The following is a 15,426-nucleotide window of genomic DNA, read 5'->3' as shown; positions in this document are numbered from 1 at the left end:
GTGACCGGTGCTGCCATAGTATTTCCTTCACACTCCTTACAGAACAGAGAGAGAGATGTGTGACCAGAAATATGAGCATGCACCTGAATTTTTGCTGTCAGAAAAGTCCCCTGTGGCTGTGGAATGAATGTATGTAGTTCAGAGCAGATCATTAGACTTATTTTTACTTCCCCTGGAACCTGTCATAAGCATAGGGTAGACCAGAGAGTGCATAAAATGTCCAACACTATTATAATAGTGTAAACTTCAAAAGGGTTCAGCAGCTTCACTTTCTTATCTTACTAGCAAGACTCTCACTGGTATAGTTAGCCCAGTGTTGAATGATTTGGAAAATTCCTTCCTCTGTTGAAATATATGACCTGAAATTATCAGAGAGGGCAGAAGGACTTTTCCACCCTTTGCCAAAATAACTCTTTTGGGGAGTAACGGAATAAAGGAGGACAAGTTTATTGTGGTTAATCCTATAGCATCTCAAAGATGGAAGCTCTCACTGAGGCTTTCATGTGCCTGAGATATTCAAAACCTCTCTTTCTTTGTGTCTTCCTCGCTGTCTGTGAAAGTTTTTGCTATTGCTTTCCCCTGTGAAAGCAGTAATTGTGTCTCCCTCGCTTTGCTAACAGTGGGTAAAATCAGCCAACAGGCTCAAACTTTATTAGGGTGAGGCAGACAGACCTACACACTAAAGTGCTGTGATTATATAAACCTTATTTCCTCAGGAAACCAGGCTACAGAATTCCAGGAGATGCTTGAAGAAGCCTTTCAAATGAAAATGCTGCTAGGAGGAACAGTAATATCTATTAGATTTATTACTGTTCATCCATTAACTTCAAAGCATGAAACAAAGCTACATATATGACATACATATTTTAAAAATGATGTGATTTTGAAATATGTGCACATTAAAGTGTGCCTAAATATATTCTTCACCTCTCCCTTTAATGTTCTAATGCAGAAGGTGGTAGAATTGTAATAGTATCTCTTGTTGTTGATGTTTTAGGAGCTAATGACCTCTATTTTACTGGACATAATGAAGAGCCAAATTATCTTTTATCATCATGAAATTTCATCACCTTCCATGTCTTTATTTGGAACAGTAATATAAAACAGTACAGAATAATTCTATGTGATTAAGAAATAAACCAAAATATTAAATGCTATCGATGGTGTAGAATACTACACTAGCAACAGGTAGATGGTGAGAGTGTGTGAGCTAAGGAACCTGGCCTGCCTTCAGGGGTAAAAATATTTTAAAAACTTTAAAATTATACCACTATATGTGTCTTGTCCTGCATTATTTAACCTTGTAGGAAATGTTGTGCACTGAGTTTTGACCTTTAGAAAGGCCTCTGTTGGGGATGTGTGGGAGGAAGGCCTGTAAATTGCCAAAGCAGTGGGACCAAGTCCTAGTGATGCTTGCTAATCCTCTGGGTTACCTGCATTCCCATTGTTTTTTGGTGGAAATGGCTGAAATGTCTGGCAGCAGAGCAGGGTAAAAGCCTAGGATGTTCAGCAGAAGTCAGAGGATTTAATGGGAGTAGAGGATTAATTAATTCAGACCTGTACAGGTACCTTGGCTTCTAGCACAGTCAGAATCTTAATTAGGCAATCACATTTTTCCTTTCGCTGTGACCATTGCTCCAGCTGTGCTGTAACTCTTTCCTCTCTTTCTTTAAAAATCTCTCTCTTTTAAAAATAAAAATTTGCATACCTCATTAGGGAAACTTCCTTCCTTTCTTTCCATCTTTGCTGTTTGTGTCTGTGTATTTGCATAGCTGCTTCAGGTGCCCTATAATCCCTAAGCCTTCATCCTCAGACCCATTATGGAATGAGATCATGACTGCTTCCTCAGTTCCTTTATTCCTCTAAAACCAGGGTTTTTAACCCTTTGCTGACCCATCTTCCCTGCTGACTCTGTCAAACGTACATACACTTCCCTGTGTTCCTCGTGTGCTTTCCTGTTCTTTGGCTGCTTGTCGCACACCAGTCGTAATCATTTTTCTGGTAACATTAACATCAAAATCTTTGTTAACCTATTACTTTTGTACTTCAGTATAAAATTAAATGTATTTGGAAAGGAAAGCAGGAGTTGTACCATACATTGCAGGAGCAAATTCCTTCTTACCTTAGCAGGAAGGCGGTATGTGCAGCTGAAACTCATTGTGGGGGAAATGCTGAGGCAATGTCCTCTCTCCTCTGTAGCGTCAGTCTGAGTGAGAATAACCAAGCACATCCCAAGATTTGGGCCCCAGTTGTGCTGAGCCAAGCTACTGCAGCAAAAAGTGATGTGCCAATATCTTACATTTCTTTATGATCCTCCGCTGTGGGTGCTGAACAAAATGATGCGGGGCATAACCTGTAGTTACGGGAGCTGTGAGGCAGATCTGTTGAATTCAGTGGCATCCTTCTGTTCATCAGCAACAGCACTGACAGGTCCCTCATGTTTTACATCTCCCCACTTTCTTTTTTCCTGTTTTTGTTCCTGTTTATGTTGATTTTGTGAAAAGGTCACCAACTCTTAATAACTAGGGCTAGCATTCTATACTATCCACACTAACTCACGGTAAGAAATATGGTCTCCCTAATGACTATGAGTTCCTCTGAAGCTTTTATTTGTTTCATGAGCTCTAGTAGTGAGGTTTCCTCCTAGCATACACATCTGTCTCTGTAATGATGTTGTCGGGAGGATCAGCACTTTCTCACCAGTTACCATCAGCCCTCAGCTATTTCCAGCAGTAACAGTAGTAGATAAGGTCCTTGCCAAGTACCTAGAGAAACTCTTGGCATGTGTGCTGTGTAGTGTGACCACAGCCAGTTGCTTTTTGGGTGTGATTCCATACACCTGCTCCTCTGGTCTGCAGGACCAGCTGCTAGCACAGGTCTGTGCCCTCTTCCTTTTTTTTTTTTCTTTCTCTTTTTTTTCTTTTTTTTCTTTTCTTTTTGGTTTTAACTGCCTCCCTATCCCCACTTCTAAGCGAACCTCAAAATAAGACCTGCCAATTCTTCCATATCCTATTCCGACAGTGACCCTGTATATTATTTGTAGCCTTTTCATACAAAAGATTGACCAGACTTTGTTGTTTTATTCCAGGTCACCGGTCTCTTCAGAAGATCAAGGTAAGTTCTCTTTAATAGATATTAATGGCAGATTAAAAACAAGACAAAACACTAGCTAGGAAAATGAGTACAATACACTCGTGGTGAGCACAATACACTTGTGGTGGTGAAGACTGACTTAAAAAAAAAAAAGAAACTTTGATGTTGCTCAAATATTGTTTGCCCCCAGAAGACATGAAGTGCTTATATTTTTATATTTTTTTTGGAGGTGCTAGGGCTGCCAAAAGTATCTGTTTGTACAGTCTGGAGTTTAGCACAGCTAGTAACTTTCACACATAAGATTCTTATGGCATGAGTGGCTATAGAAATGTATTTTAAGGCAATATGCTCTGAAGCAGACTGAAGGATCTGATCTTTCCATACGGACTGAAGAATGAATCTACAGTGACTAGCTGGTTAACATCCCTGGCCAACATAGTTGCTTAGTGCTGAGTCCTATGCTCCTTTAGAATACATTAAAAATATGGTTGCATTAGTACTGAAATCTAAAGACATACTACAAATCAAGAAACCATTGCACTGGCAGAGATGCATAAGGAATGGAAAAAAAAAGAGATGGAGACTAAAACTTAGATTGGAAAGTTCATGATGTAGCTCTGAAACTGAAAATTATTTTGGACAAGAAAAGAAAGAAATACCTATTTTCCTCTGCCATGTACACTGTATGTAATTACACAGTCAGCAAAACTTTCAGACAATGCAATAAATAGTCAAGAAAGGTCCACATTTAGAATAGCAAAGAATATTGCAAATGAAAATGAAAGGAGGATCTGAGCCTATAAGTGTATGGAGAACTATACAAGTGAGCAATGAAAAATACTAACTCAGATTTGGCGGGATGCAAAATTGCAGCAACAAGAAATGCTGCAGAGTGTGACAACTATGTCTGAGGTTTGATTGGAGTGCAAGGTAACTATTTAGGTATCAATCTATTTTGTCCTTGACTCTAGCCAAAACCTTCTTAGCCTAGAAAAGTGTCTGTCAAACATACTGCCATGGATACATTCTCTTCCATCTCCTTGGCATCTCATTCCTTCTCAAAGAAAGGTATAGTAATGGACACCCCAGTCAGACCAAAAATCTCTATAGCCCATCTGGTTCATTCATGCTGTCTAGTAGTAAGTGAATACCCTGACAAATAAGAGCAAGAGAATGGGGAAAACCTTCACTTTGACTTTCCTGCTACACTCCTCCAGCTTCCAGTGATTTGCAACTCATAAACTTTTCTAACCAGAGGTGGTGTTCTTGATTAATAGTTCTGCATTTTACTACAATAGCAGTTGGTTAATATAAAGAGACTTGTGATATGTTAACACTGTTCCCCATTTCCCAAACCCTCAATATAAATGTGAAAGCATAATGTTGTAATATACTATTTTAAGATCTGGATTCAAGGTACTTCTAGGTGCATAAGCTCATTAGTGATAGACTACTCTTTCTTTTTTGTTTGCCTTGCATTTATTCTGTTGCTCCATTTTTTTTTTATCTTTTAATGAAGCAACAGTATATAGTGTATTTATTTTGTAGATCTTTTAAACTTTAACATTTCTTGCTTTTGTAAGGCATTCCTTCTTTCCTTCCATTATTTTTATACTGCTTTATTCTTTCACAAAATCTTACTAGTGTCCTCCCAGTCTGTTGCTGGGATATGACTCCTCTGGTTTGATAAACATATCTGAGTAGATTCACCCTTTCCTCTCTTGCCTTTCCCCCATAAGAAACCTTCTATGAAATGCAGGGTTAGACTTACACCCCCTTGACAAGTTAGTGACTTAGCAGTGCTAGCTGTTACAAGGTTTGTGATTGAGGACCATGTAATATCTAGCCCTATTTGCCATCCATCCAGTAAACTTAGGAGCTTCTCATAAACACAAAAAGCTTTGCATATCCCAGTGACTTTTTAGAAAGAGAGGCCCAATACTGCGGTTTCCTCTCTCCCTTAATGGCATCTGTAGACCATAGTAAATGAGTACATGACTGAAAGGAAAAGTATGTCAGAAGTGTTGCAACACAAGATGTATGTTGAGGCTAAGTGCTTCTTAGCCCACTTAATGCATAAGTGTGGGAACATCTTGAATTTAGTCTTAGACCTGAAGTTTCTTCTCTAAACATATAATGAGAAAACTGAAATCTTCTCTCTATATTGCCATCATGTTAATGTAGACCTTATTTTGAGGTCTGCATTTTGGGTCAAGATCCCCTGAGGACAGAATAACCTACCCTCACAAGTATCACTCTCTGACCTTGCTTCAGCTGTTCATCCCTATAATGCAGTAGCTTAATAGCACTGATTTTCTGAAGCTGTGATGCTTTGGCCATCCTGGAGAAAAGGCACTCCCTCTGCTGTATAATATATTTTTCTTAACTTCCCACTTGATCCCAATTTGATCCTTTTTTTTTTTTTTTCTCTCTCTCTCTATTCTCCTTCTTCTTTAATCTTCAGACATTTTTTCTTTACCCTACTGTTTCTCTTGGCTCCTGTTCTTGCCCATCCTTCTGTCACTCTTCGAATGTCTTTTCCCCCTTGACCATGACCTTTTGGCTCCAAAAAGGCAAGAGTAGTCTATTACTAAACGTAGGCCCTGAGAAGCATAGGTTCTTGTATTGTAAGTTCCACGGGAACTTAAGGAAAAATTTCTTAACAGTGAGGGTGACAGAGCACTGGAACAGGCTGCCCAGAGAGGTTGTGGAGTCTCCTTCTCTGGAGATCTTCAAAACCCACCTGGACGCAGTCCTGTGCCACGTGCTCTAGGTGACCCTGTGTGTGCAGGGGGGTTGGACTAGATGACCTCTAGAGGTCCCTTCCAACCTTAACCATTCTGTGATTCTATGAATGTCCTGCTTCTCCTCCCTGTGTAGTGCATCCTTCTAGTGTTATTTGTAAGCAGTAGCTTCAACATCTGTAACACTGTAACAGAACACAACCAGAATCTAGCATCTCATGTGAATGGCACTTCCATTAGTTCCTGACAGGGCAATACATTATGCTGTCTTGAGAGAAGGTGAGGGTGAAGAACCATCTGTCTGTGACAGGACATCTAATGAACAATTGTCACAGCACACAATGCTCCTTGTTGTGGGCCGTGTTAAGGGCACCTTTATCAGTTACAATACAGGACTATTTTAATTGCCATAGAAAGGGAAACAGTGTCTGCCGAAATAGTCCCAAACCCCAAAAGAAAAAAAAGAAAACAAAAAACTCTTAAAGTTTTTTAGAAAGTTTGTGTCTCTGTATTCCGTACAGGCATTTGGGAGACATATATTTAAATAGTGAAATCCACCTTCTTTCTGGATAATAATAATATTTATAAAACAACAAAAACAAATAAAACCAGACAGACGAAATCCCTAACTCCCAAATTCCCTATCTGACTGACAGAATGGAACAAGGCAAATGAAAACCAAAGCATGATAGTTCAGACAGGGATTGGCAGCTGCCCAGAAAGTAAATGATGCCATCTTCTGTAATTTCCCGCTATAAAAATCCAAGCCTTATCTTCAGGGGGACTGAACCTGTTGGCTACTTCGAATATAAAAGCTTACAAATCCTCTGCTCCCAGGTCAAGTGTGGTATCAGTGACAGGGATGCATACATGTAAATGCACTGCCTGGCCAGTACCCTGTCATTCCCTGACTGTCCTTGGGTGAATGGCTGGGCTTTACTTAACCCCTCCTTTACCCAGTATCTCTCAGTACTGCACTGTACCTTCTACACTTGGCAAATCTGGCCCTTCAATATAGAACCCGCTGCTCTTAGCAATAACTCTGGAAAGCAAGGAGAGAGCCTGTCCGGGGGACTGTTTTCTCTCTCTGTCACACCAATTGCTTCTCCCCTCCAGAGGAAGGAAAGAGCAATTGGCCTGGTGCTCCTGAGCAGTCCCACTCCTTGGGGCTGCTAGCTCTGGGTTCAAACTGGAAACCTAGGGCAGGAAGGCAGTGACGACTCTATCCTAGACAGCAAAATGCTTTGCTATGCAGAGTCTGTTCCTCCCTTGGAGTCAGGATTTTCTGCTTTCTGTGCTGTTCTTCCAGTGCTGTCTGTCCTGTTAAGAAGAAGAGGTCTGAAAGGAGGGCGATGGCTGTATGAGCTCCAGAAAAGAGCTCAAAAATAGAGAACGTTTCCTAGGACCTCCAATTTCCTGTTGTGGAAACATAGATTTCACTCTGTCAACCTCCTTTCTTCTTTTTGGAGTCACTAGCCACTAGACTTTCCAGTCATGGTCTGCAAAGAAACATTCTCCTCAGCATTGTTCTTTGCCTTTAAATATCCTGCTATCCTGAATGGAAGGAAGATCAGGGGCATATAAATATATCCAAACCCCTCAGTGCCGGTAGAGCTGTCAAAGAAAAAAATAGAGGCACCTATGTTTTGTACGCGGCCGTATCCTTTCAGAGGAGAAAAGCTGTACTCTTCAGGGTGATGTTGCAGTCATTCACCTAGCAACAAATTAAGATGTCCTGGAATGCTTTCTCGGAAAGGAATCAGAGTAAGGGGGTGGGGAGGGCTCTTGACTGCAGGTATTTATTTTGATTAATTAGCCACTTTGTGAAGAAAGCCCTCCTAGACAGTGTTTTGAAAGTATGTCTATAGGCAGCTGAATCAACAGTCGCTTGGGGATCTGCTCTGAATTTGTTCATTCGCGTAGCTCAGTGGAGGCTGGTGTAGATGCAGAGCCATGATAGTTGCAGTGAGAGAGCATATTCTGCCAAAATGCTCCTCTAGGTCTGCACAAAACCTTTCAAAGGTACCTAGACCCCATCTCCCATCCTATCTAAACAGACCGAGGGGGATGGATGCAGCTCAGAGGGAGCAGGTACTTCCATGCACCCAAGATTCTGGCCAGCAAGTAAATGCTTGAACTGACTTTCAAATTATTTAGTCCTACTAAACCCCTAATGCTATTGGGAAGGAGCTACTTGGATGGATGGCCAGATAAACCCACTGCAGTTGGTCTTGCAAGGGCAAAAATACGAGAGGAGTGCAGATGGCGTGCTTGTGATAGCAATTGTACACCATGTTAGGAAAGGCAGGGGAACAGAGGAGCCCACAATGTTCTTGGCTTTCTACTCATTTTCATTTTTAAATTAAAAAAAAAAAATGCCATCACATAATTATTCTATCTAGAAATCTCTTCCTGCCAAAGTCATGCCACTCTGATAAAGTGCCCAGATTAGTCACCTAAAGTCTTCCCTGTCTCGTGTTCTCACTTGATCAGTGAAATGTCACATCACTGAAAAGGACATATTAATTGTTCCTCTCTTGGCTTAAAAATAAAAATTATGGAAAGAAAGAGGAAATAAAGCAAGAAAGATGATGCGTGCCAGATGGTACTTAGTCTATCTGCAACCTCATATAGTAGCTTCTTGTTTTTTAAACAATTACTAAGGAAGTCCATTTACCTTGTGGCCATCCCTTCCTTTGCAAGCTGCCTGAAAGGGTCTTGCAGGAAGGGAGAACACCCCTTCACCATCAGGGCAGAAGACTCCATTCCTGAACTACCAGCTGCATTCTCAGCTGAGCACTATCACATCAAGAGTTCAGGGTAGGCTGTAAGTGCCTTTAAACTACTCAGACAGTGCAAATAGGGCATTAAAGGCAGCTTGAGTCAGATTTGCATCTGTTTGAAAGCTTCTTTATGCTTCCAAGGTGATGTGAAGGGACTTCCCTTTGAGGGGGAGCTTGATGTTTCTCTAGCAAGTCTGTGTGGTTATTTTTATTATTTTTTTTCTCTCTAAACTGTGGTTTGATGCCGTCCTTTGTTTGACTCTAAAATATTTAAAAGGAAAGGTTTGAAAAGCATGTTTACAACCATCTGGGTAATGGATGATCTTTGCTTGTTAAAAATTTTGTCCTATTCCCCAGATAGGCAAACAGATGCAGTCAAACTGTCAGTTCTCCCCTTTGAACTGCAAGGATGTGGTGCTTTAGTAGTTAAAGGACAACCACAAATGTTTAGAAGAACTTTCTGTCTCTTTTTGCACTTCAAGAAAGAGTTATTATTGATGTAGGACTTAACTCAGAATGTGCTTCAAAGAGGCGTCTCAAACCACAGGAGAATAAGCTTATGCACATTTTTTTCTCGTATAGATGGATTCACTGGAGATGTATGAAGACCTTCATAATTTTTTTTCTTGCAGAATTACCCTCAGACTTCTGCCACTGGCTTCTATTTAGCTGATGTGCTTCGGAGCTTTTCGCTGAAGCAAGTTGCGATGCTGTCTGTTTTCTAGTCCTCTTGAGAATGTTTTGTACTTTCAGGCTCTTTGTCTGCTTTTCTTTCATGGGAATAGTGCCTCCCAGCTTTGCTGTCATAAGCCACCTAGATGGGTGCTGATGCCCTCAGATTTTCTGAGAAGCTTAAGCCTTTCCCAAAGTTGAACTCCTGTGGGAAATCTTGTTTACTATCTGTTTTTTAAGCATACTAGACAGTGGTAGCAAGGAGATATATTTAAAAAAAAAAAAAAGTCTCAAGTCTCAATACCTCCCCGTAATTCTTGCCTTAGCTGGTAGAAGAAGCGCTATGTTGTTAGTAGTAAACCTCTGTGCTGCAATTATCTTTGATGTCTTATTTCTATCATAACTCTTAGAACACCCTTTAGGGTAAGGCAGAGCTCCTCTAGAAAATCCAGGAACCTTTCCTTGTTCCCATTCAGGACTGTTTATTCAGGTTGTAGGCTGCCATCTTTTTTTTCTTGTGATGTATCTTCTGTTTCCTGTTGGCTGATGATAGAGTAGAAATGTTGCTGCCATGTAAGGACTAGTTATTCTAAAAGGGCTAATAAGAGACTTTTTTTTTTTGGTGTTTCATCATGCTTGCACATAATCACGTTCTTCACTAAAATATCCTTTGTTTAGTTTTAATGTAGCTTCCTTATCAGGCACTGAAATGTGGAACATTCTCCCAGTCTATAAGCCACCTTTTTGCTGGAGATAGTCCATCTTAATTACTTACTATCAGAGGTCAAAAATCCTGCAAAATTATTCTTCTCTTCAGTGCAAGTGTATTTCCTGTCACTCTATGTGAACTTTACTTGGATGATGTTACTATACTTGAGTATATCTGTGTCTGAGATTGCTACCAGACACAAATATACCAAAGAGCATTAGTAAGGCACATACCCCAGTGGTTTGTAGTCTGTTTTTACTGGACATTTCCTTGAAAATGGACATTTTTTGCCTGAACATTTTTCCTGTGTCCAGTTTAAAGGAAACATTCAGTCCTGAGGGTGATGGTAGTGACGGATATTTGGGTCCTTGTCTTGGCATAAGCTGTCCAGTGTTATAATAACAAGCTCCAAAAGGGGTGTCCCTTCTCTGAGTGCTTGGTGCAACTTTTTTTTGGCATAACTGGTTAGCCAGTATTCAGGGATCTTTGCTACTTGTTTCTATCAGGAGGCAAATCTAAATGTACGAACCAGATAGTTCTTGATGTCAGCTTATTTATCGACAAAGATTGTGAACAAACTGTTGTTTCAGTGAACAGAGGGGAAGTGATTTTCCTGTGTACAAGTTCAACCAAGTCTTTCTAGTGAAGGTTTTTTGTTTTTCCGGCTTTCTTTCTCTTTTTCTGTCATTCTTCCTCTCTCATACCCACTCACAGCTTTAACCATTTATTTCTAAATTTATTTCTAGGTTTCATCTGCATCTAAAAAACCCTTCAAACCAGGCCAAGGTTTAACTTTTGCTTATTTTTGTTCATTGTCTTTGGTAGTTACTTCTAGTACTTGCAGATGCCTAAAATACATGAAGAAACATTTAATTGCTCCTTCCACTTAGCTTAGCTTCAAAGAGAAATGTTTAAGCATCATCAGCTTTGGTGAGACTTGATGTTGTCTGTAGATCAAAGACCTGCATGCTGGCAGCTATTCCAACAAAGCATTATTAATTCTGTAATTTGATTTCACAGTTATGTAGACAATTTGATGTAGGTCTTTGTGTGTGTGTGTGTGAGTTTAAAAGGAGATTAAATATGAGGAAGAAGTAACTGAGTTTTTAAAAGTTCAAATGCAGGGATTTTTGATCTTTTTCCGCTGCAGCTCCCTGTGGGATTAGCAGGCCCACTGGAAATGTCAGGTGTAAGCACTGTTGTATAGCTTAGATGCTTATTTTTTATAGTCATCTTGGAAGTGAACTTGCCCAGATCACTTCCCAGGGGTGCACCCTCTCTCACCTAAGTCCGCAGGCCAGAGTTGAGGCTAGAGTGGAAAAAGGTTAATTATGCACATTTCTGCAGAAGGTTTGTTACTGTCAGGTTTTCATATTAGATTTGATCTTTACAGAATTGTACAAAGATATTACAAGCAAATGGTTGGTTAGAGAGAGAATAATGTATTTTTGAATGATAATCTATATAGACTTCTTATTCACTTGAGAGCTTAGCTTTTTGAGCAATTGAAATAGAAGTTATTATTGATTTCTACAAAACTCCTGGGAAATGAAGAATGAGGGCTTGTTTTCTTATCATTTTTGTAACATTGATCCTTAACAACTCAGTAGACTCCAGCTGTTTAAAAACAACACCCTTATAGTCAGCTTTTAACTTTTTAATGTGTAAAGCTGTAATTACTTTAAATTTCTAGTTCTGTGAATTTCACACAATCTACAACAGTAATAAAGAGCTGCAAATGTTCTGGAAGCTGATCATAGACCAAGTTATGTTTCATAATTGTGAAGAAATTGGACGATGCTGCTACCTTCTGCAGTTTCTTATCAACTCAGCAAGGTTTGAGAAAGGGAGTGTGTGAGGAGGTGTTCATTAAAAATTTCCTTGAAAACGTCTAGCAGGAAATGGTGGTGTGCATTAAGGCTCCAATTCAGGAGGGGCCCTCCAAAGTATTTGTGTCTATTGTTTTTTATTGTCTGCCTCTACCCCTGAAGAAACATCCAGAACTGAAATGTGGATGGCCCATCAGTTCCCTGAATCTGTGCCCAATTGCTGAATAAGTGCCTCAGCCTTATCTTAGGAATGGGCTGGGTTGTTGCAGGTCCTGATTGCTTGAGATCATTGGCTATCTTTTGAAAGAGCTAGAGATTTTAGCAAACTTTCTACAGGCTGGGGTTATGGCAATGTGCTTTGGTGTGTGATCCCCTATTTGTGTAGGTATCCCTGTATTTTTAACCCATGGTGAGATGTACTATCATAAATAGTACTTCTCTCTCACACAGCACATTTCACTAATAGATCTCAAGTTGACTGCATTTTAACCATGGAGATGCCTTTAGGTGATTCTGATACTTTAAAATATAGCTTGAATAATTCTGATTCTTCTTCCAGTAGCATTCTTAGATCCATACTAGAGAATTCTGTGGAGAGAGTAAAAGCTTTAAAAAGTCACATTTTTATCAGTGCTCAGTGTGAATTCATTCATATAGTAACAGTGGATGCAAATATGACATGGGTAGGGCCAGCATAGGTGTGAAATCTTTTGCTAAAATTGGGAAAGTACTTATGGTTGAGAATAAGTTTCACTCAAAAAACAAAATTACTTATACAGGGCTAAGAGTGGCAGACTGCAGACATAGAGTGCTTTGGGAATCTTTGGAGTGAAAGACACCCACTCTCATTGTCTCAGTAATGACTGTTTAATGTAACTTAAAAATATTTTCCGTGTCATCTAGTAAAATCTACTTAAAACAGAGAACCTTGCAATCCTGAAATATTATCTAAAGGGAATCAATAATAGCTTTTTCCCCTCAGTTTTCTTTTTGAAGGTATTTTATCAGCAAAATTCTGGCATCATGGGAGCATAGTGTTGAACTCGTGCTCAGGGATAAGCTGATGAGCAGCTTTGAGATCAAGAAGGACTTTTCCTTCGGGGCAAGTTGGCAGGGGTGGTAGTTGATGGTTCAGCTTTCCCTTACTCAAGGGATTTCTGAGAATTTTCCTTCATCAAACCTCATTTGGGAAGTAAGCAAGGCAGTGACAGTGAGGGTGACAGAGCCCTGGAACAGGCTGCCCAGAGAGGTTGTGGAGTCTCCTTCTCTGGAGATGTTCAAAACCCACTTGGATGCAGTCCTGTGCCACGTGCTCTAGGTGACCCTGCGTGTGCAGGGGGGTTGGACTAGATGACCTCTAGAGATCCCTTCCAACCTTAAGCATTCTATGATTCTATGATTCTAACCCTTTCATTATATTCTTGTAAAGCATTGCAGTTGAGGATTTGTCTTTGCTTATTAGGCCTTACATTTATGGCGATGTGTTGCATAGGTTTTGAGGTTCAGGATGGGAGCATCCAGTCAATATCTTATGACCAGTTAAATTACTGTCTGCTGTTTTTCACTCTACAGAGCTGGACTCTGTGACTCGAGTGCCCCCTCCCACCCCACTGTTGTCATGCTACAGCTAGATGCTTTACAAAGGGCTCCTGACATTTTGGAGACCATGAGCATTGCCCTTGTTTAGTTGTCCTTACAGCTGATAGTGTGTATTCCCTGACATTATGCTGTCTTGGAACATTTCCTCTCTCATGCTTCGGCTCCTCAGTTATGTACCTTTAATTAAGAGGTCATTTACTCTGGGCCTTACTCTGTAGCCTATGGAGAAAGATGCATAACAGGAATTATTTCAGGGCTCCAGACCACCTTGGAGGTGGTCTATCCAGGCAGCCCAGCAAGACCAGCCTTCTGTGCATCTTGCAGCTTCCAATTACTTGGTACAAATGCATCACTCCCTGGCTGTCCGTGAGAACTTTGCTGTTTGCCCAGATTGTGATGGCTGACTGTGCAACACTGCACCCTAAGGCTACCAACACAAGATATTACAGAGCAGCTGTGAACTGTTAGGTGAATTTTATGGCTTGTAAATAAAAATGTTTATTGTAATTCAGTGACACAAATATGTATTTTTGGATATGAAATGGAAGTAGCTGTTCCTGATAGAAACTAGTGGGCACTAGCATAGAAATAACATGGGAGACAGGCATGTCACAGGAAACGTATTGTGTTCTGTGTATGCGTGGATGTGCTGCTAGGTGTTTTTCCTGTATCTCAAGCTGCACTGTTTTGCACTAGAAACACCAGAATTCAGTTAACTATCTTTTTTTTTCTTTTAAATCTTAGTACATTGTCCACTTGTAGTTAGTTGTTCATCACTTAATTTATAAGGCAAATCTGTGATTTTTTTCTACTTTTTTTTTTCTTTTGTAAGGGTTCTTTAGTAAGTTAGCCCACAGAGGCATGCAGAGCCTTGTTTTAAAATATGCCCAGTGGGAACCAAAAGTTACTACTCTCCGGCAGTCTTTACATTTATGAAGCGAATATCTGGCTGACCATTTCATAGCAGGGGGATGTCTCTGCCCAGATCCATCACCATCGACAGTAATCGACATGTTTGCTGGCAGTTTCAGCAAAGAGGCGAAACACACAGGGATCGCACAGGGGTGAAACTGGAGCTCTTCATATCAATAAAGAGTGTTGAGCTTCAATTGAGAAGACAGCCAAGGGAGTCTAGGCAGACTGAGCACTTCTAGCTAAATGGACAGAGCACTTAGGTCTCCAGTGTTGTTGGGCTGTCATATTTCATCAGCAGTAAGTCTACTTGCTAAAGGCAACAAAACATTTCTGTCAGGCGTGACAGATGTTTGTCTTAGGAAAAGCTGAGAAAATAATGACCTGATTTAAATATTTATTAAATCAAGTAATTTTGAGGCATCTTTAAGACCCAAAGTTAATCTATGTTATGATAAAACAATTGCATAATTCATGTTACATATTACATCAGTGATGCAGTGTTGCTCAGAAGACATAAAACTGTTCTCACTTCAATGTTTTTAATTTTAAGATAGCCTGGCATTGCATGTTAACACTTTTTATTCAGTTTCTCCTTTCAAACTGTCTTGTCAATGCCATCTGCTTGCTTGTTTTAACCACCTTGTTTATAACCAGGTGATTTTTGTGGTCTTGGTTCTTCTCTTCAGTATGTCCAGCAATTCCATTTGGGTTTATGGGGTTAATGTGCCAAGCCATGAATGAGGTTAGTATTCAGATGCGTATGTAAATCTGAGCCCTATTCTAGACAACCTTTCACCATTTCCAGTCCAGTGGCTTCTAAGTCTTTCAGCATCCTGGTTTATAGCACTGAATTATTTTAGTGTATCCAGTGTATTACGCAGCCGGTTTTGATGTTAATCTGTAATGTATTCATTTACAGCAGGTTCTACCCCAACAAAGTATTTGATTTCAAGTATGTAGGTAGTTTTGGTGAAAATAATGTGATTAGCTGAGATGAAAGTTAAACATCTGCCTAAGTGCTTTCCTGGATTTAAGGCTTAGAAAAGAAGAAAAAAGATTAGACTATTTTTTGTTGAATGTGT

General features: G+C 40.0%; 1 protein-coding gene across 2 annotated transcripts in view; it reads left to right on the top strand.

Moving 5' to 3' along the window:
• Nucleotides 1-15,426, top strand: part of DGKI (diacylglycerol kinase iota) — a 203,907-nt gene that overhangs the window by 170,998 nt on the left and 17,483 nt on the right. For both annotated transcript variants that reach the window (XM_088521610.1, XM_088521611.1), the window contains exon 29: nucleotides 3,089-3,114. In XM_088521610.1, the coding sequence (XP_088377736.1) occupies nucleotides 3,089-3,114 (26 nt within the window). The remainder of the gene's footprint in view (nucleotides 1-3,088; nucleotides 3,115-15,426) is intronic.

This window comes from Tinamus guttatus, unplaced genomic scaffold (genome assembly GCF_059628265.1).
Source record: "Tinamus guttatus ecotype Peru unplaced genomic scaffold, ASM5962826v1 Tinamus_guttatus_pri_ptg000125l, whole genome shotgun sequence".
Lineage (NCBI taxonomy): Eukaryota > Metazoa > Chordata > Aves > Tinamiformes > Tinamidae > Tinamus > Tinamus guttatus.
This window is presented reverse-complemented; position numbering and strand designations above follow the sequence as displayed.